The sequence below is a fragment of the Pan troglodytes genome, chromosome 18 (genome assembly GCF_028858775.2).
Source record: "Pan troglodytes isolate AG18354 chromosome 18, NHGRI_mPanTro3-v2.0_pri, whole genome shotgun sequence".
Classification (NCBI taxonomy): domain Eukaryota; kingdom Metazoa; phylum Chordata; class Mammalia; order Primates; family Hominidae; genus Pan; species Pan troglodytes.
In genome coordinates, this window is record NC_072416.2 from 87,349,087 (window position 1) to 87,369,813 (window position 20,727).

Genomic DNA, 20,727 nt, shown 5'->3' on the forward strand with positions numbered 1-20,727 from the left:
TAGTCCAGTCTTGCATTGCTATAAATGATGCCAGATTTTTCTCAGCCACTTTGCCAACCAGGGACCTCCATGGCTGGTGACACCCCCAACCCAGGCCTGCCACAGAAGGCACCCACACACTCGACCCACTGGGCCATGCTTGGCTTATGCACTGGCTCAGCCCACCTGTGTTATAGCTTATACCTGCATTCATCAGTTCCCAAGTTCTTGTCCCGCGTCCAAGAAGAATGAGGTTACACTGACAATTCAAAGGGTGAGGAGAGTGGAGAAGAATTTTATTGAGCTGTGAAACAGCTCTCAGCGGAGAGGGTATGCGAGGCTGCTGAACCGCCCAGAGTTGGGTGTGGCTGGGTCCAGGGCTTTTTTGGGCACAGAATGGGGAGGGGCAGGTTGTAGGTAGCACTGGAAAAGGTAACCTTTGGTTGGTTAAAAGGCATTATTCAGAAAGAACCAGTGGGAAAGAGTGGGCAAACAGGAATAGAAGTTCTCACTCCAGGCTGCAGGTTTCAGGCTGTTTTTGGCTTGAAGGTGGGATTTCACCAGGGACCCACCCCTGTCTATCTGGGCATTTGACTGCTTCCTGTTGCTTTCATAAGGAACTACCCAAGATGGTAATTTATAAAGAAAAGAGGTTTAACTGGCTCACAGTTCCACAGGCTATAAGGAAGCATGGCTGGGGAGGCCTCAGGAAACTTACAGTCATGACAGAAGGGGAGGCAGGCATGTCCCACATGGTGGAACAGGAGGAAGAGCTCACCTACAGCAAATTATTTAAGACCGAGCATTTGTCTCTGTTCTGTTCCCTCTCTGGAAGCACCCTCCTGCCTCCACCCTGACTTGCCGTCTCCTGAGCACTGAAGATATTTTTGGCTTGTCCGATGTGACTCCACAGACAGCAGAAACGCTTGCTTGATCAGGGCAGCATCAGGGCACCACACATGCCCGGGCTTGCACAACACAGCGGGAGCACTGCCACTCAGCAGCAGCTGCTGCTTTCATTAAACAGTTACCTTGAGAAGAAAAGATAGGTGTCGAGGGCTGAGAGCTGTGCTAGAGTTTCAGGGTCCGAGTTGGCAGGAACTGAAGTCCCGACGCTCCTCAGCCTTTGGCTGTCCTCAGGGCTGCCCTCTGCGTGGGGACACCAGGCCGCCCCTGCCCAGGGACACCAGGCCGCCTGCTCCTGCTCTGTGCATCTCTCACATCAGGCTCCTCATCCAGCATTGTTTGGGCTATGACAGTGGCTGTGAGAAGACCCTAAGACGGGAAGCTGTGTGCAGGGCACTTGAGGGCCCGCTGGGGAGAAGCCGCCTGTGAGGGACAGGACCGGGCAGGGAAGGCCACCAGCCATGCGGTCACAGCCCAGGACTCCGCCAGTCCTGCAGGAGCCCTGGAGCCAGGCCCTTGCTGTCCAGGCCACTTGCTGTACCTGGCCCACAGCTACCTCCCCTGCAGCCCTGAGTCCTGCTTGCTGTGCCCGGCTCAGGCTGAGACTGCAGTGCTTGTCCATTCACCATGAAAGAAAGAAGAACAGGAAGGGAGGCAGGAGGAAGTCAGTTAGAGGATGAATCCAAGTGTTCCAGCTGTCCAATGGGAGTTCCAACAAGAGGACATGCAGGGAGGAAATTCACAGTCAAATTTCCCCAAACCAAAGGTCATGAGTTTTCAGATTGAAAGAACACCCAACCAAGAGGAGAGAAAACAGCATTCTAAATATCGGAAGGAAACGAAACCTCGCCTCAGGCATGCGGGCTCTGACGGGCAGGATGGCGGCACGGAGGGCTGCTGTATCCAGTGAAGGCAGCAGTTCAGATGAGACAGATAACTCCCTTAAAAGACACAAATTACCAAGACTGACGCAAACCCTGAAACAGACTGAACAGTTCTGAGTTATCAGTTTAAAACTGCAAAGCAAATAGCAGGCCCAAAAGGCTTCACTGATAAATTATCTCAAACATTGAAGGCAAAAAATAAAACCAGACACAGCAAAGTAAGTCTCTGACGAAACAGAGTGGGGAGGAACACTTCCTAACTCCCCGTATGGGACCAGCACTACCCTGAAATCAAAACCAGACAAGAAAACGAGAGGACAGTGTTCCCAATGGGCAGACACACAAAATCCTTAACAAAACGTTAGCAAATTAAATCCAGTTGATGCACAAAAAGACAACACGTCATGATCAAGCAGCATTTAAGCCAGGAATAGAGGGTTACTTTCATATTCAAAAATCAGTCTGTGTAATTCACCGGTTTTTTTTTTTTTTTTTTTTTTGGATGGAGTCTCGCTCTGTTGCCCAGGCTGGAGTGCAGTGGCACGATCTCTGCTCACTGCAACCTCCACCTCCCGGGTTCAAGTGATTCTCCTGCCTCAGCCTCCTGAGTAGCTGGGATTACAGGTGTGCACCACCATGCACAGCTAATTTTTGTATTTTTATTAGAGACGGGGTTTCACCGTGTTGGCCAAGCTGGTCTCGAACTCCTGACTTCAAGTAATCCGCCCGCCTTGGCCTCCCAAAGTCCTGGAATTACAAGCTGGTAATTCACCATATTTACAGAATGAAGAAGAAAAATCATATCATTTCAATAGATACAGAAAAAAGCATTTGCAAATGCCAAAACCCTTTTATAACAAGCACTCTTAGCAAACTAGGAGAAGAAGGAAAATCCTTGAACCTGATGAGGGAGTCTCTCAAAAGCTACCAGATGACATCCTGCTCGATGGGGAGCTGCTGGGCGTTTTCCTCCTGTGACCTGGAAGGGGCGCCTGCCCTCACCACTGCCACCCAGTCTCATTCAACACAGAGTTTGTCCCCTGTTAGAAGCCGAGACGTTGGTTACATGTGGAGGTTGGGAGTGGCTCAGGCAGGCAGAGGGGCTTCTGGGAACCTGGCCATGTTCCCTTTCAGTCTGGGCGCTACTTAGAGCAGGGGGCAGTTGCTTCAATAAAACTTTAGATTCCCACACAGGCCAGGCGTGGTGCTCACACCTGTAATCCCAGCACTTTGGGAGGCCGAGGTGGGCAGATCACCTGATATCAGGAGTTGGAGACCATCCTGGCCAACATGGTGAAACCCCGTCTCTATTAAAAATACAAAAATTAGCCAGGCATGGTGGTATGCGCCTGTAGTCCCAGCTAGTTAGGAGGCTGAGGCAGGAGAATCGCTTGAACCCGGGAGGCGGAGGTTGCGGCGAGCCGAGACTGCACCACTGCAATCCAGCCTGGGCGACAGGGCAAGCCTCTGTCTCAAAAGAAAAAAAATTCTACACATCCCTCACCACACTGTACATAGGACAGCTGGGTGTAAATTACATCTCCATTTAAATGCCTGTCATAGTTTTATACAACTATAAAATATATACGTGCCAAAATAAATTTGATAGGAACATTGGAACCAGGTAAGGTGACACATGCCTGTAGCACTTCGGGAGGATCCCTTGAGCCCAGGAAGTCGAGGCTTCAGTGAGCCATGACTGCACCACTGCACTCCGGCCCAGGCAACAGTGAGATCCTGTCCTAGAAAGAAAAGAGAAAAAAAGAAAAATGCGATTTGGAAATGTGGAGGTCGAGATTGAGAGCGACACGGAGGTCGAAGCCAGTTGCCCCTGGAGAGCGGGAGACTGGGCTGGGCCGACTCCCACCTCTGCCTCGAGAGGCCTACGGGCAGGGGCAGGTGGGCAGGGGGCCTGTGCTGGGTCTCTGGCTGCGTCTGGACGGCAGGCGACACTTTCTCCACAAAAAGCGTCAAGAAACCACGACACTTGGTTTCTGGACTTTTCTGCGGAACAATAACCTGAACAATCTCCATCAAGTTCGTTTCTGACACGGCTCAGTGCAGCCTGGACGCCCTGGACCAGCCCCTCCTGCGCCTGGGCCACGGCCGCTGCCTTCAGGGCATCACTGGTGGGCGGCACAACCATCCTCCCTTTGGGGGGTTAATTTCATTTCTTTCCTCCCTTCTTTAATGGTGAATGGAGGAGCACCGAGCACCACTGCAGTCTCAGTTTCAGATCCCAGCGCCTCGTCCCTGCCCACTGCCCTCGGCCCCGCCCGCCTGCATTGGCACTGCCCTGGCCCCACCCACCCGTGTCAGCACCGCCCACCGCCCTGGCACCACCCACCGAGTTCTCGCCCATGAGGAAGGGGGACCCTGAGTGGAGGTGTCAAACCTTAGGGGCCGTCCCTGCCGTGCAGGGCTCTGTGAGGCCTCTTGCCACATAGGCTTGTGTCTGCAGGACTGTGCGGCATTTACTCCCATCTCAAATACCCCATACGGGGCAGACTGCCCTTGCCCCACCTGCCCACCCACTCCCCAGCCCCTTCCGCACGCCTCCTCTGGAAGGGGAACGGGCCACAGAGTGACATGGGGCCTTCCAGCTCCAGTGCGGGGACTTGGAAGGCCTGGCCCGGTGTGGGGGCCCCTCTGCCCTGCAGGCCACTCTGTGCAGGCCTATCCTCAGGTGTGCCCTCGCCCAAGGCCTGCACGCACCATGGCTTCTGTGGTACCAGTGATAACACCATGCCGGGCACCTCCTGCAGTCACCACCCCTGGGCTGCTAGGGCAGAGACAGCTGCGGTCGCCCGGTGCACCTGCCTGGCCTCAGGATGGCCGAGGCGCCTGGCAAGGCTGCAGGGTCCCAGGGGCGCCTGTCCGTACTGCTGGGCGCCTGAGTTCCTCCCGCTGGGCACTGTCAGGGCAGCGCACCTCAGGCTGTGCTTGTCTCTGCAGAGATGTCCTGGCCCCGTACGCGGTGCCCTCGGAGCTGGTGCTGGTGGAGGAGATCCCGCGGAACCAGATGGGCAAGATTGACAAGAAGGCGCTCATCAGGCACTTCCACCCCTCATGACCCGGCAGACTGGGACTGCAGTTCTGGTGGGGAGCAGCAGACGTCCCCTTCACACCGAGAACCGCGGGGGCCCATCCAAGACCTGGCCTCCCTTAAACCTGAACCCCCCAAATCAGGTCACGTAGAATCAAGAACTGTTTGGGATGAAATCACCATGTGGTGTCCCCAGCCTCGGGCCAGTTGTTGCAGCTCAAGGAGACCGTCCCTGGTGTCACCTCTGTGTGGTCACCGCCGACCTCATCTGTGCAGCGCAGTGCAGCCAGCCCCTGGCCCCACGTGCTGAGGCACCTCCCACCCCATAGTGCCCTGCAGTTGCCAGGCTCTCCAGGGCAGGTCCCGGAGGTGTCCCGCAAAAAACAAAGACTCCACTGGAGGAAACAAGCCCCTGTCCCACGCTGTCTGCACGTGCCTGTGCCTCACCCAGAGCCAGTGTCTCCCGGCCCACTTAGGAGGTCTGGGCAGCCACCCAGGGGGCCCTCCTGGGAGGAGCTGAGGGTTCACAAGCCTCCCAGAACCAGCCCTGTCCCATGGGTTCCGGGCATTTCCTGGTGCCGCTCTTGGAGGAGAGCAGCTCCCGCTGTGGGGACACCTGCCACCCTGCACACTACTGTGTGTCCATCAGCATGTGTCACAGAAGGTGCGTGGACGGACAGCCCCGGAGCTGCTCTGCCGTGACCCTGCCTCACCCCCCAGCACAGGGACCTTCCAGGTCATCTCCACACCAGCCCCTCAGCCGGTGAACCCTCTCTCCCATCACCGTCTCCACCCAGACCCCCACCTGCCCCATGGCCCCCATGTCATGTCTGTGGCTCACCAGCTTTTCCCCAGACCCAGCTCCGGAGCCCACAGGCGTGGCCGATGCAGAAACCTCAGGAAGGTGTGTTGTGAATGTTGGGTGCACCTACGTTGCATTTACTTAGCGGGGCCAATTCAGATGCACAGGGGCCACATGCAGAATCCAGAAGTTTCTGGACAATTTTCAGAAGAATAGGCTGCCTCCTCCCTACAGCCTGGGGGAAGTAACAGTCATCGCCCAGCAGTGTCTGGCCTGAACTTACCCAGAACATTCTGCCCCCGGAATGCACGTCTGAAAGAGTGGCCAGAAACGAGTGTGCCGGGCAGGAGGCCAGCCCCATCTCAGGCTCACGTGCCTCTGGCAGGAGACCAGCCCCATCTCAGGCTCACATGCCTCGCGGACACTTGGACGTGGCCTGGGGCCCCTGCTCACTTAAGCATGTCGCCCACCAAGCTTGTCTGAGGCCACAGAGCAGCGTCCCAGCCCTGTTTTCCAGGACGGGTGGGTGCCCCAGTCCACGGCCCTGCCCCACCCGAACTCCTGCCTCACGGTGTGGCCTTCTGCATCCCCATGGCCTGACCCCGGGAACAGTCAGAGGAAGGGGTCCCGCCCTCCCGCCAGAGGCCTGGACCCAAGGGAACGGCAGTCAGAGACTACAGTCCAGACGTTTGTGTCTAGGCCTTGCTAGTAGCTAAGGAAATGCCTTCTGTTGGGAAAAGGTCAAATTTAACATAGCAAAATTTTTACTTAATTCCACTAATTTTACATTTGCATCTCTCTCCTTTAATCCTGAAACTTTTGATTCCTAAAAAGCTTACATAATCATTTGCTTTATCCGATAGTATACATCAGTATATCATGCTTTCAAAATAATGAGTGTAACTTTCTGCTGACAATACTACAAACTACAGAAAGCCTGGAGCTCATTGACCAGAAACTGCAGAGAGCCTGGAGCTCGTTGACCACAAACTACAGAAAGCCTGGAGCTCGTTGACCAGAATACGGTGCTCCAAGGACATGCGGTTGAATGCCGTGTTCTAAAGTCACGAGTGACTTTCCAGCTGGTCCCTGTGCCAGGCTGGTCGGCCTTCGTGCACACAGTCCGCCAGTGCCCAGCCAGGCCCCTGGTTCCCCTCTGCTCCACCAGCCGAGAACAAGCCCGTCCTGGAGGGAACTCATCCTCTCCTCCCTCCCCATTAAAGCCCAGTTTATTCCCCATCTTGGCCTCTGGTGCTGACCTGGCCTCTGGAGACACAGGCCGGGGGGGTGCTGTTTGCGAACTCACCGTGACTGAGCTCCATGAGGATACCACAGTCCCACGTGGCTGGCAGCGCCCACCCCACACACCCTGCCCCTTGCTGGGCGGCCCCATGCCACAAAAGTTAGACCCAGGAGCAGGTGCCCTGGGAGCAGGCTGCCACCAGCTGGGTCAGAAGCCCCTCTACATGCCTGGTGCTTTTGACCTCCTAGGAAGGCTGGCTTGAATCTGGAAAGTCACCAGCTCTGACCCCAGCCAGACACGGGGGTGCTGCCAGGAGCTGCTCCCAGGCGGGTGGCCCAGCTTCTCTCAGGCATCAGGGGATGGCGGGACTCCTGGTGACCAGCTGGTCCCCAAAGCCGTGGCACTGTGCCTGCTGCTGCCAGCAAAGTCCCACACACAGCCTGTGGCAGCTGCCGCCCCATTCTTTCTGCCCCTCCCTCATCAGGGGCCAGGGTGAAGCCCCTGCCGCCCTCTGCCTTCCCTCCACCTGCGGCTTCCCTGGCAGGGAGACCATGGACCCAGCTCCTGCCTCCTCCATTCGTTTAACAGATAGGGCCCAGGCCAGCAGCCCAGGCATTAGGCTGGCCGGTCCACTGAGGCCTAGACAGGCCAGGCCTGAGGCAGCTCAGGAGTGCCAAGCTGGCCCCACGTTCCCACCCAACAGCGGCCCTTGGGGCTGCCTTCCTCCCAGGTGTCCAGGCCCAACACAGAAGACCTGAGCCTGCTCTGCCTCAGTTTCCCTACTCTGTGAACTGCGGCTGCTGCTCTCTCGGGGCCCTTCTAGCCCTGACCAAGGAGTGGGGGCTTTGTTCCCTCGGGCGTCCTGTCCCTGGGGACTGGCCACACACACACCACACACTGCCCTCCCACCTGGACTCTGTCCCAGCGGCACCAGGGTCAGGAGCAGGAGCCTCAGGACCCACGCAGCACCAGGCACAGCACGGAGTGAGGCAGTGGGCGGTGTGGCAAGCGCTGTGGGCACCACTAACCTGGAGGAGCCACGGCTCCCGGACCCTCGTGTCAGAGCTGCCGGCCTCCTTTGCTGGGAGGCTGAGAGGAGGTCCTGGTGCAGAACAGCAGCTTGTTGCCGGCCACGGTGAGAAGGTGGTGAGTGCGCCGGCCACTGAGTTAACCATCAGTAACAGGAGGCGTGTGCAGACAGGTGTGGACCACAGGTATGTATGTCTCACGCCTGCATATGTCACATGTATGTAAGTCACATGCCTGCATACACCACAGGTATGTATGTCTCATGCCTGCATATGTCACATGTATGTGTATCTCACACGCCTGCATACACCACAGGTATGTATGTCACACGCCTGCATATGTCACATGTATGTGTATATCACACGCCTGCATATGTCACATGTATGTGTATATCACACGCCTGCATATGTCACATGTATGTGTGTCTCACACGCCTGCATACACCACAGGGATGTATGTCTCATGCCTGCATATGTCACATGTATGTGTGTCTCACACGCCTGCATACACCACAGGGATGTCTCACGCCTGCATATGTCACATGTATGTGTATCTCACACGCCTGCATACACCACAGGTATGTCACACGCCTGCATATGTCACATGTATGTGTGTCTCACACGCCTGCATACACCACAGGGATGTATGTCTCACGCCTGCATATGTCACATGTATGTCTCACACGCCTGCATACACCACAGGTATGTATGTCACACGCCTGCATATGTCACATGTATGTGTATCTCACACACCTGCATATGTCACATGTGTGTCTCACACGCCTGCATACACCACAGGGATGTCTCACGCCTGCATATGTCACATGTATGTGTCTCACACGCCTGCATAAGTCACATGTATGTGTGTCACACGCCTGCATACACCACAGGTATGTATCACACCTGCATGTCACATGTATGTGTATCTCACACGCCTGCATGTCACATGTATATCTCACATGCCTGCATATGTCACATGTATGTGTATCTCACACGCCTGCATACACCACAGGTATGTATGTCACACGCCTGCATATGTCACATGTATGTCTCACACGTCTGCATAAGTCACATATATGTGTCTCACACGCCTGCATACACCACAGGTATGTATGTCTCAACGCCTGCATATGTCACATGTATGTGTATCTCACACGCCTGCATATGTCACATGTATGTGTATCTCACACGCCTGCATATGTCACACGTATGTGTGTCTCACACGCCTGCATACACCACAGGGATGTATGTCTCATGCCTGCATATGTCACATATATGTGTATCTCACACGCCTGCATACACCACAGGTATGTATGTCTCACACACGCCTGCATATATCACATGTATATGTCTCACACATGCCTGCATACACATGTATGTCACACACATCTGCATATATCACGTGTCTCACACGCCTGCATACACATATATGCCTCACACGCCTGCATCTATCGTGTGTGTCTCACACACCTGCATATATCACATGTATGTGTCTCACACAGCTGCATACACCACAGGTATGTGTGTCTCACACACGCCTGCATATATCACATGTATGTGTGTGTCACACACACACCTGCATACATACAGGCACATGGACACCTGTGTGCACACCAGTCCCTCCCTTCCCCGTCACCATCAGGTTCAGCCGGGCCTGTGGTCACTGCTTCCCCGAGGCAGCTGCAATGGGGCCCCGGCTCCCCCTACACGGTGCGTCTGATCAGGTTGGGACTCGCTCAGGTAGCTCTCATCACAAGGTCCTTGTGCACTGTTGCGGCTGCTCTTGGTGGCCCTTCTAGAGCCTTCCTGAGCCAGAGCAGACTCCCGCTCCCCCCAGGCCCCCTGGGAGTCGACTCTGTCCCCTCCTTCCTGGCCGCAGAGCAGGTCGGTGCAGCCGCTTTCCTGCCTGGAAGAGTAAAGTGGACCCTGTGTGAAAACATTGACGACGTGGCAAATGAGCAGCACATTGATCAATACGAATGATCACGCCCCATGTGCATCTCCTCAGCAGCCACAAGAGAGACAAGGTCACTGGAGGATAAACATCCGTGACTGCGCCTCATGATCCATCATGCACGGCGGCCGCAGCGTCCCCTGCCAGCTGCCGGCACAGACAAGAGCACGGGATGGACGACCGCGGTAGCAACGTGGGGCTCATCTGCCTCTCTCTGAGCAGGAAGCCCGTAGGTCCCCACAGGCGGGTGCACGGAAGGGGTGGGTCCTGGGTCCAACAGGCACCCCCTGAGCACCAGCCCCTCTGAGGGTGGGCGGAGGGCGCTGCCGCAGGTCCCCACATACCCAGCGCACGCTCACCCCACACTGGAGGCACCTGCCAGGTTCTGACACCCCTTGAGGTGCCTTCCCAGGGTTCTCACACCCACTGAAAGCAGCGTGCTCAGCCTGCTTTGCACATGAGCCGCTGAGGCAGGCGAGTTGAGGGCGAGGGTGTGAATCACGAGCTTGGGGCCAAAGCCCAAGGTCTTCCCCTCTGGCCGGCAAGCTCAGGCTCACACGGGGAGCCACCAGGCTGGACTGGGTGCAGCTTACAGACGTGGCACGTGCTGTGGGCGTCGGGCCGCGGCTCCTCCATGCAGTACTTACACTGCTGTCTGCAGATCGCACCCAATCAGAAGGGAATGGTCCAGACAGGTGGCCAGGGCCACGGCTTGGCCAGGTAAGGCTGGGAGGGCCGAGGATGCTTGTGCATTGAGCCAGGCAGATCTGGAGAGGCGGAGGGATGGGGACGGAGCGCCATGCAGAGGCCGCTCGGTCCTCAGGAGCTGAGCATCACCCTGGGAGTCTCAAGGAGGGTGTCCCCTGGCCTTAGCGGGCAGCCAGGGCCAGCATGTGGTCTGTGGCAGCCGGTCTCAGAGGTGGCCTGGTTTGCAGTCTTGCTGGATGGAGATCCCCAGCTCCTAGGGCAAGGGCAGGTGGGGTGGGGCCGCCTCGGTCAGCTGATAGGAACTGAACTGAGAAGGCTGTGAGCCACTGAGTCGCCCTAACGGCAGGGTGGTCCTGCGGGCAGTACTGAGCCCGCCCTGCTGGGCACCCCACAGCCCCTGTGGCTCTCCAGCTGCCACTGAGGCTGGACGCCCCATGAGGAGGCTCCCATCTGTGGGTGGCAGAATGACGGCCCTGAAGACCCCCGCTTCCTCACCCGAAGACCCCCCGCTTCCTCACCCGAAGACCCCCCGCTTCCTCACCCAAAGACCCCCCGCTTCCTTACCCAAAGACCCCGGCTTCCTCACCCTGGGACCTGTGAGTTCACACAGCAGCGGGGACCTGCGACTGTGGACGGCGCATCAGCTCCCTCAACAGGGAGGCTGCCCTGGGTGACCCGTGAGGGCACAGGGTACCTCCGTCCTGCTGAGTGGAAGAGGGAGGCCGTGGCGGAGGCGGGCGTGAGGGGGACTGGCCCGCCACTGCTGGCTTCGTGAGGGGCCCCCAGCCAAGGAGAAGCCTCCCGAAGCCGGAAGAGGCGGAAAATGGATTCTCCCAGGAGCCTCTAGAAGGAACCTTGGTGTTGGTGGAATGGGATGTGAGAGGACACGCGGGTGACCTGTCTTGGGTCATGCCAGTTCCCGGTCCCCGCACCAGCCCGCCCTGGGCGGGAAGCCTAAGAGGAATGGAGGGGCCATCGCGGGGCTCTCCTGGAAACTGGCCCCGGGTGCCTCGGTCCCTGCATCAGTGCAGGGTTTCGGTGGCCGCCCTGCTGGCTCCGGGCACTCCCTCCGTCTTCCTGCCACGCGGCTGGTCCTTCCTGGGCTGGGCTGAGTCACCCTCCATGCCCACCCGTCATACCCGGCAAGAGCTGGGGGCATGAAGCCAGGCCCAGGTGGGCTGTGGCGGCATCCAGGTGGAAGGACGTGGAGGACTCGGAGGTGGAGGGGTCTCCAGGGCAGGGCAGGGCCGGTTGCCGGGGGCCATCTGCTGTGTCCAGGTGCCCGGCGCTGCCACTGGCCTTGCCCCAAGGCCCAGCTCTGCCCTTCATCCCCTCAGCACCTCCCCGTACCTTCCTTCCATGAGTCTTAAGCTGTGGCAAGTCCTTAAGCTGGGACGGCCAGCGCCAGCCCTGCCCCCAACAGGTCACTCGGCGGCTCGGAGCCCATGTCCTCCTCGGTGACACAGGAAAATGGTGCAGTTGTGCAAGGGCATGAGAGGGTCCCATGGAAGGCACGTTCCGGAAGGTTCCATCCCATGGAAGCCACGTTCCAGAAGTTTCCATGCTGTGGAAGGCATGTTCCGGAAGTTTCCGTCCCGTGGAAGGCACGTTCTGGAAGGTTCTGTCCGGTGGAAGGCACGTTCCAGAAGGTTCCTAGCCCAGCTCCAAACACAGGCTGCAGGCTCAGCAGAGGGGTCTTCTTCTTGCCCGCAGTCCCTGACCAGTGGGCTCCCCAGGGCCCTGTCGGAGCTGGAATGGGTGGAGCTTGGTGCCTGCAGGCCAGTCAGCACATCTTCAGAATCCATGGTGCTCCCAGGCTGGCCCAGGGCCTTAGGAGCACAGGGTGGGCACAGGACCCCAGGCTCTGCCAGCCAGGCCCTGACCGTCCTGGGCCAGCCGCTGCCCCCGTTCTGCATCGGCCCCTGTGCGATGCGACCTCTCTGGTGGCACCCATCCCAGCTTCATTCCCCTGTGGGCCCTGCTTCAGTCTCCCTGGGACACGTGGGCACGTGTGTGAGTCCGCATCAGCGAGCATGCGTGCAGCGTGTCACATACACATACATACACGTGGGCGCACCTGCACACCCGTGCGTCACAGAGGAGTGAGCCGGACTCACACGTGGTGGCCCTAGCCACACCCTCAGTCCTCTCTAAAGCACCAGCCAGTGCCCACCCAGGCAGCCCCTCATCATAGGCTCACAGGGCACGCCCCCCATTGCCAGTCTGACCAGACACTCACAACCGTTCAGTTACTCTAGCCACGGAGTCATCAGTCTCCTTCATTACCACCTGCCCGCCCTCCTCTGCCACACAGCAAAGCCCATTAAGACAGCAGCAATGCGAGCAGCACGTGGTGCCTTTCATGCATCAGCCGCGTGCCCATATTCCCACCCCATGGGGAAGAGCTTCATCTTAGCTAGAAAAAAGATGACACCCCACACCAGCTGAATAGGCTGCGTGCACACACCCCCCCACACGCGCACATACACACACATGCTGACAGGTGTGCACATATGCGCACGTGCACACACACAAATACGCATGCACAGCACACACAGACACATAAGTGTCCATAAACAACACAGATCTGGCCTCAGAGCCACCCTCCAGGTGCGGCTGCCCCAGGCCCCAGGTGCGGCTGCACTGGGCTGTGGTGACAGCCACAGCAGGATCAGAGCAGCCTCAAGGCCCTTCAGGAGCCGGCAGAGCTGGCCCCAGGCTGAGCTTGGGGAGGTGGGCCCAGGCCTGGGACCGACGCTTCCTAATTGGCGGGCAGAGTCCATGCAGCCCCTCCCAGTCTACACGGAAGCCCACGTGTCCACCTCCTGCTTCTGCTGTCCCCAGGACAGTGAAATTTACTAATGTGGATTAAGAACATTTTTTAAATAAAAAAAACATTTTACACATTGAGGACGGAAGAGAGAAGATTACGGCCAACCAACCCCATGCACTTCCCCGCCCAGGTTCATGGAGTCTGAGCCCTCTGGCCTCCTGAGCCTCTGGGCTCTGTCACCAGGTGGACGCCTTCCCCAGCCCGTGGGGCTCGCTGCTCACGGGGGCCCCGATGCCTGAGTGATGTCATGGATTTAGGTTTCAGTGCTGGCACATGTGGCCCGCAGAGCTCAGCTCCTCTGTGAGGGACGTTTCGGCTCCTGTGGGCTTTGCTGTCCCCCATGCTGACTCTGCCTCACTTGGTTGTCCTCAGGTCACTCTGTGCGGTGTGCACTGACCCCAGCCAGTGGATGTTCCCGGTCCAAGAGCAAAGCTACAGTAGGCTGCAGGTGCAGCGTCTTTTGCACAGTGGAAGAATTTCTCCAGAAGATATTCCTGCAGGTGGAATCACTGGATCGTAGGCCCAGATGTCTTCCACTTACTTGATTTTGCCTGATGCCTTCCAAGGAGGCTGTGCACAGCAGGTGTGAGATGCCCCATCTCACCAACCGGCCAACATCCCAATGGGAGATGTTGAGTTTTCACCACGGTGCTGAGTGTGACGTGGAATCTTCTTATTTTAGCTTGCATTTCCCTGATTACAAGTTAGGTGGAACATCTCGAATATGTTTCTGGGCCATTTGATTTTCCTGCAAGACACCTGTTCCAGTTCTTTGCCCATTTCCTGTTGGGCTGGTCAATATTTTTTGCGATTATACGTTGGATACGTGGCTGGCCTTTGGCTTGCCTTTGACTTCATTTGTTCTATCGAAGCATGTGCAGAATTGTTAAATTTTAATGTATTCAAATGCATTAATCTCATTTCTTTTTTTTGTTGTTTTATTTTTTGTTTTTTGTTTTTTTGAGACAGAGTCTCGCTCTTGTCACCCAGGCTGGAGTACAGTGACACGATCTCGGCTCACTGCAACCTCTGCCTCCCCACTTCAAGCAATCCTCCTGCCTCAGCTTCCTGAGAAGCTGGGACCACAGGCATGTGCCATCATGTCCGGCTAATTTTCTTTTTAAAATGTTGTAGCAATGGAGCCTGGGCTCAAGCCATCCTCCCACCTCAGCCTGCCAAGTAGCTGGGACCACAGACATGTGCCACTGCCGCGCCCAGCTAGCCTTTAATATTTTTAAATGCTGTAAGATCTGCAGGTTTTTTTCCAACCAAGTTTGTAGCTTTTCACCCCACGGATCCCCCGAGGCCATGACAGGCAGTGACCTCCTTGGGGCACCCGCAGGGTCCTCCCCCCCATCTTGGGAGGGCTTGTCCAGTTTCAGTTTTGTTTACTAGGCTTTGTTTTACAGTCACTAGTTAAATTTACTAACATTTTTCAACTTCTTGTCTCAAGGGACTTCATTTTAATAAACAATATCTTTTCTCTTTTCTTTCTTCCTTTTTTTTTTTTTTTTTGAGACGTAGTTTTGTTCTTGTTGCCCAGCCTGGAGAGCAGTGGCACAATGCCGGGGTGTGGCTGCTCAGCCTGGAATCCTGGCCCTGGGGAAGGCTCCGGATCTGTCTCATGGTTTTTGAACCATCCTGGGTGCAGGCCTCTTTCTGGGCCTCCCCTGGTCCAAGTCCACTCTGTCTGGAGAAGGAGAAAGAGGATAACAGGAATGGCTGGGCCCTGGAGCCCTGATCCCCCAGGACGGCCCAGCCTTTCTTCCCAGCCCTGATGGCCGCAGAGCCCTGCCTGTGGGCCAGGCCTGGAGGGGTCATCGGAGGGGTCGCTGAACAGCCTCTCTCCCACCAGCAGCTGGAGACGGAGATTAAACGCGGGGAGACTGGCGGCGTCAGCTAAATTGATTCTATTACAGCGACTGATTTAATCTGAATGGTCGTTACTGTGATTTATACGGCTGCTTGGGATTCTTTGCTCCCAAATTTGTCTCCCGTCCACTTGATATTGATTGAAAGACGATGGAGGAGGTGAGGAGGGGCGGGGCTGCCTGAGCTGACTCAGGGACCCCTAACCCCTTCCTCTCTGCCCCGATTGCAGGGGTGCCAAGCACAGCTGTGCTGGGAAGAGCAGGAGGCAGCGGAGAGGACCTGGTGCCCTCCGTGTCCAGCACACGCCCCCTGGCCTCTGCCCTCCCTCCCACCCAGCTCTGGCCCAGAAGCGCCTGCCACTAGGCGGCCCATCCTTCCAGAAGCTTCTAGCAGATGGGACCGTCATCTCCCAGCCGTGGCCCTGGCCGGCCCCCCCAAAGGGCAGGGTGTGGAATGACCCAGGGCAATGCTGGGCTCCTCCGATGACGAGGCCAGAAGCTCAAAGGGTCTCTCTGAGAACTGGGGGCCTTACCCCAAGTTTCTTCATGTCCAGGAATCAGAACTGAGAGCTGCCAGCTCCTGAGGCAGCCCTGCCCTCCACAGGTGCCAACCACCACCCAGGAGACGGGATGGTAGGAACAGTAAGATGGTGGTCAGGAGGCAGCCACCCTGGCCTCCTCCAGTCTGGGCACCACCCAGCTCCAAGAGCCAGGCTGGGTGGCCAGGGCACTGCCACTGTCCCATGGCACAGGCTACCTTCAGGGACACTGGGGCTGAGGCAGAGACCTGGAGTGCAGGCCAGGCGGCAGCCCCCTGGACTATAGATGCAGCCAGGGTCCCTTAACTCCCATCCCTACCCCGTGCCCTTCTCCCTGCCCAGAAGCTCCTGTCCTTGCAAAGGGCAGCACCCCCGCCCGCCCTCCCTGGGCAGCCAGCAGTTCTCACTGCCCTCTCCGGGGTGCTCAGTGCCTGTGGCTGACGGGGAGGACAGGTTTTGGGGGGACTGCCCTGTGCTCCCCATGCCCACCCCACCATGGGCCCAGCGTGCTCAGGAGGACCCCATCACACGACCTTCCTTCCAGGGCCCCAGAGCACGCGGAGCCCCTCCTCCCCTCTGCCGCCCCTTCCTGCTCCCTCTTCCCCCCTCCTCCCTCTTCCCCCCTCCTCCCTCCCTCCTGTCACAGTGTTGGGTTATGGGGATAAAGGACACAGACAGAGGCCTGGGGCACTGAGGGAGGGACAGAGACACCCACGCAGCAGGGGAGAGGACAGACGTCTGGAACTGGGTAGAGATGGGCCGTGGGTGGGATTTGCTGGGGACAGAGACCTATGCAGTGGAGGAGAGGACAGATGTCCCGAACTGGGTAGAGATGGGCCTGCCATGGGTGGGATCTGCTGGGGACACAGACCCACGCAGCAAGGGAGAGGACAGATGTCCGGAACTGGGTAGCGATGGGCCTGCCGTGGGTGGGATCTGCTGGGGACACAGACCCACGCAGCGGGGGAGAGGACAGATGTCCGGAACTGGGTAGCGATGGGCCTGCCGTGGGTGGGATCTGCTGGGGAGGGGAGCGTTCGCATGGTGTGGGGGGCTGGACAGCCACTCTCTCCGGGACCACAGCTTTCTGGGCTGGGGCAGGACAAGGCCACTCATGCCCCACTTGCCCTTCTGAGGTTCAGCCAAATGAGGCTCCCACCCCCATGACTCACAAGGCAGCTGGGAGCTCCGGCACTACCCGTGGGGATGGTCAGGACTCTAGGGGCCTTGGGGGGTGTGGGCCACTCCACCGTCAGCCCCAGCCCCATCCCCAGCCACAGCCTGTCTTTGGAGGGTGCTGACTGGGGGCCATTGCAGCTTATGGATTTGGAGGGTGCTGACTGGGGGCCATTGCAGCTTATGGATCCCTGTGAAAGCCTGAGCATCGGGAGCAGCCTGGTGACCTCTGCTCTCTGGTTCCCCCAAGAGTGCTGTCCCACATCCCCACCTCTGTGGCCAGCTCCGCCCACTCAGCCTCAGCCTTGCTGGGGCCTGGCCCGACCTCAGGAGTCCCGGCTGGCCTGGCCACCCCTGCGCCTTCGCCTCAGCCATCGGGGAGGCTGAGGTGGTCTCAGGGCCAACGTCAGGTGAGACCTCAGATGAGCTGCCCCCCACCTTCCCAGTGCTCGGGGCCAGGGGAAGGGAGGTGGGCGTGGACCACACTTGCAGCCCTCCCCTGGGGCATGCCTGGCCGCTGGCCTCCCTGATCCCTGCCTGGGTTGGGGCTCCAAGGGCAGGAAGTCAAGGCGTCCACACTTGGTGACAGTGCTGGGCCGGCCTGGAGGGGGCAGGCATGTCCAGCGTGGAGACGGAAGCAGGGAAGGGCCCATCGTCCCCCTCCCAGATCTGCCCTGAACACCCTCCAGCAATCGGAGGAGCCCGCTGCCCCTCCCCCACCCGCCTCCACTGGCATCCCTGGAGCCACACTGCCCCCTGCCGGGGCTGGCGGGTGTGATGGGCCACCAGGCCACCAGCCCTGACCCCGCCAGTCCTGACCCCGCCAGTCCTGACCCCGCCATCCCTGAGCCCGCCAGTCCTGAGCCCACCCGAGCTCTTACGGCTGCACCTTGAGCCAGTGCCTGGTTGGCTCCTCTGTCACTGTGGGGAGATGGGACGCAAAACCAGTGTCAGGGTGGCCGGGCAGGACAGGACCCCACTTCCCCAGGTCAGGGACAGCCCTCAGGGAGCCCCAGACAGGCCCGCCATCCCCTGACCCCTCTGTGCCCAACTCCCTGTAGAGCCAGGACTGACCGTCAGTCTCCAGGGAACTTCTGTCCCCAGGTCCTCAGGAGGGCCAGCACCACCCTGCCCCCACCAGCAGCCCCTCCTGTCTAACATGTCCGTCTGTCTGTCTGTCCGTGTGTTTTGAATGCCCAAGATGTTTTAAACAGACTTCTCGAATATTCTTTTCATGTGTGTTGCAGGGGGGGTCAGGGGCTTCTGAACAAAAACGGCACCCCCATTCCTGATGGGGCTCCTCTGAGCCCACCTGGACTGACCCCCTGTGGCCGCCAGGGGCAGCTGGTGGCCTGCCTGAATGTGGGGGCAGTGTCACCCCTGAGCCCAGAGAGCCGGAGCACAGCGGGGTCCAGGATGGCCCCAGCTACAGACACTGCCTGGCTTCCTCCACGCCCCGAGATCCAGCTGCATCTCCTCTGTCCCGGGGAAACTTACAGGAAACTTATGGGCGGAAGTCCCTCTGCAGGGCCCACTACCCAGAGCCAGCCACATGCACTCAGGCTAGGGCTCAGGGTCCGTGGGGGCTGGTGTAGCCCCAGCCCTTCTGGATCCACTCCCCACCCCTCACTCACTCCATGGGGACCTTCATCTGCCTAGATGGGCTGGTCTGTGCTCTGACGGCCCCAGGACTGGGTGTCGGCCTCACCCCAGCACCCTGGCGGCCTCCCGGCCAGAGTAGAATGTTGGAAGGGCATGGCCCATGGCCGACACCAGGCTCCAGGCCAGGGCCCACCTGTGTTTGTCTCCTCACCCCGGCCTCCTCCAGCCTCAGGCCCTGCCTGTCAGACAGGGGCACCTGCCCAGGGGCTCCTCAGGGAGCAGTTGGTACCTGCAGAGCGAGCCCCCAGAGCCCCTGCCACAGGCACCCCAGCCTCAGGTCAGGTCTGGAATGGACACAGCCCCCAGACCAAGACCAGGGCCTCCTCACACCGGGGTCCCCTCCCTTGGTGCTGGGTGTCACCCAAACTCCCTGGACATCACCCTTCTGCCCTCCACGCCCCACACCCTGGGTAGGAGCCGCCTTCACAGCTGCTAACCCCTGCCCTCCAGCCCCCACTGCCTCTCCGGTAATGGGGCTGCGTCTGGCCTAAGCCCTGGGCCTCCACAGGGCCTCTGTCCAGCCCACCTTGCTCAACCCCAGCGTTCTGCATCACGCCTGCCCCTTAGTGGTTGGGGTGTGCGTGTATATTTATACACTGTAATTACATAAATACAATTTAATAATCGAGGGTCAAGTGCCGTTACTGCACTGTGCAATTACAGAATCACTCCAGAGCAGACACCATGGCGTCCCAGCTGAAAACCGGCACCCGCCTGCATCTATCGTGAGAAAGTTGGAAATTCCTCAGCCCACCCTGGACCACTGCCTGCGGTGTCGGGAGGAGCGGCCGAGGGCTGGGGGATGGGGGGACCTCTGGGACATCCAAGACTGCAAGGATCCTGGGGGGTCCGGGACCCTGTTTGTTGTCCCCCCGTTCCTCATACTGGGGAGAGGAAATAGGATGGGAACTGAGGCTGTGGACCAGGGAGCCCCCTCTGCATCTCGGCCGGCCCCACCCCCACCCCATGCCCATGAGGCGCATCCCCCGAGGTGGAGAGTTGAGGTGGGCAAGGCAGAGGGCAGGAGTGATGGGGGTGAGTCCCAAAGGCTCAGGACTGCAGACTCTGGAAAAAGGAGGAGAAGGCCCAGAGTGGGGTCCTAGCTGGAGGCTTGGGGTGCTGAGGGAGGGTCCGGCGTCTCCAGGTCCACCAGGAAAGAGAAGGGCTCTTCTAGGGTCCTGCAGCCGAAAATGTACCCCTGCCCCCACTGCACAGGACCTCCAGACTCAGGGTACCCAGCTCTTCCCTGCCACCTACCTCTGACACAAGGAGAAACTGAGGCACGGGGGAGAACCTCCAGCCCAAGGCTCCGAGCTGGAACTGGACCCAGGCTCCTGCCTCCTGACCTTCCTGCTGCTCTGGGAGCATGTGGAGCAGGGTCCCTTGCTGGGGGCACCTGCCCCTGGGGGATAGCCCGCCAGCCAGGGAGCATGCCCACCCGCAGTGGTCAAGCCGGCTGCTTCCCTGGCCCCGCCCTGCATTTGGGGCTCACCCAGGACCTGGCCCAGCTTAGCCTTTCCTTTAGAGACCCCCACATCCCATGGAGGAGGGATTTGGCCTCCGTTTCTCCCCGAGGTGGGTGGGAGGCAGGTGGCTGAAGCGAGGTGGGTGCAGGGTGGAAGCGGAGAGGAGCTGGGGTTGGCAGACCGCAGCCTCCCCAGACCTCTTTCTGGGGGGAGGGCGAGCACTTCTACCTCACCCCTGCACTAGTCCCGTGAGGATGAAAACCAAAAGCACTCAGAGGGCTTCTCCACCCCTATTTTGAGGTCACTGACCACAGAGGCAGGATGGTGGTCCCCAACAGGCTACACCCCAGCCCCAGAGGTCTCCCAGTCTGGAGATGGACTCCCTGCCCTCTCTCATCTTGGAGCAGTGAGCGCTAGGGACAGTCCTGGCCTGAGCCTCCCGGGCAGCCTGGCCTCCTTTCAAGCAGGCCAAGTGCACAGATGCTGCCTGCACCTGCACAGCCACCCACCGTCGACAGGAGAGCAGAGGCACCGGGTCTGCTCCCATCACAGAGAGGAACGGGCTCCCCGGCCCGGCCCTGGGCTGGTCAGCAACCCCCACTCCCCACCCTGCCTGCTCAAAAGAAAGGG

General features: G+C 58.8%; 2 protein-coding genes and 1 pseudogene across 30 annotated transcripts in view; all 3 read left to right on the forward strand.

Annotated features, from left to right (window-relative positions):
* Window positions 1–6,508, forward strand: part of ACSF3 (acyl-CoA synthetase family member 3) — a 71,429-nt gene extending 64,921 nt beyond the window's left edge. For 18 of the 29 annotated variants that reach the window (XR_010152694.1, XR_010152691.1, XR_010152696.1 and 15 more), the window contains one exon: window positions 4,725–6,508. Coding sequence is in view for 15 of the 29 variants with exons in the window: in XM_063797966.1 (XP_063654036.1) it covers window positions 4,725–4,842 (118 nt within the window). In the remaining 14 variants the exon portion in view is untranslated. Of the gene's footprint in view, window positions 1–814; window positions 1,988–2,435; window positions 2,959–3,378; window positions 3,515–4,724 lie in introns of those variants that run through there. The other 11 variants (XR_010152697.1, XR_010152693.1, XR_010152699.1 and 8 more) reach the window with 3 other exon arrangements.
* A 3,882-nt stretch (window positions 6,509–10,390) lies between these two features.
* Window positions 10,391–11,351, forward strand: LOC104002728 (putative uncharacterized protein encoded by LINC00304). Its single transcript, XM_009431434.5, has 2 exons — window positions 10,391–10,562; window positions 10,897–11,351. The coding sequence occupies exons 1-2, from the start codon at window positions 10,477–10,479 to the stop codon at window positions 11,222–11,224; spliced, it is 414 nt and encodes a 137-aa protein (XP_009429709.1). The 5' UTR covers window positions 10,391–10,476; the 3' UTR covers window positions 11,225–11,351.
* Window positions 11,352–18,308: 6,957 nt separating this feature from the next.
* On the forward strand, window positions 18,309–19,186 carry LOC134808836 (uncharacterized; annotated as a pseudogene).
* The last annotated feature ends 1,541 nt before the right edge of the window (window positions 19,187–20,727 follow it).

What these genes read in the sequence shown, in the direction of transcription:
- LOC104002728 (XM_009431434.5), top strand. Translation starts at nt 10,477, where the DNA reads ATGCAGTACTTACACTGCTGTCTGCAGATCGCACCCAATCAGAAGGGA. An exon ending in CAGGGCCACGGCTTGGCCAG is followed by an intron (nt 10,563 to 10,896) that starts GTAAGGCTGGGA and finishes CCCTAACGGCAG; the next exon opens with GGTGGTCCTGCGGGCAGTAC.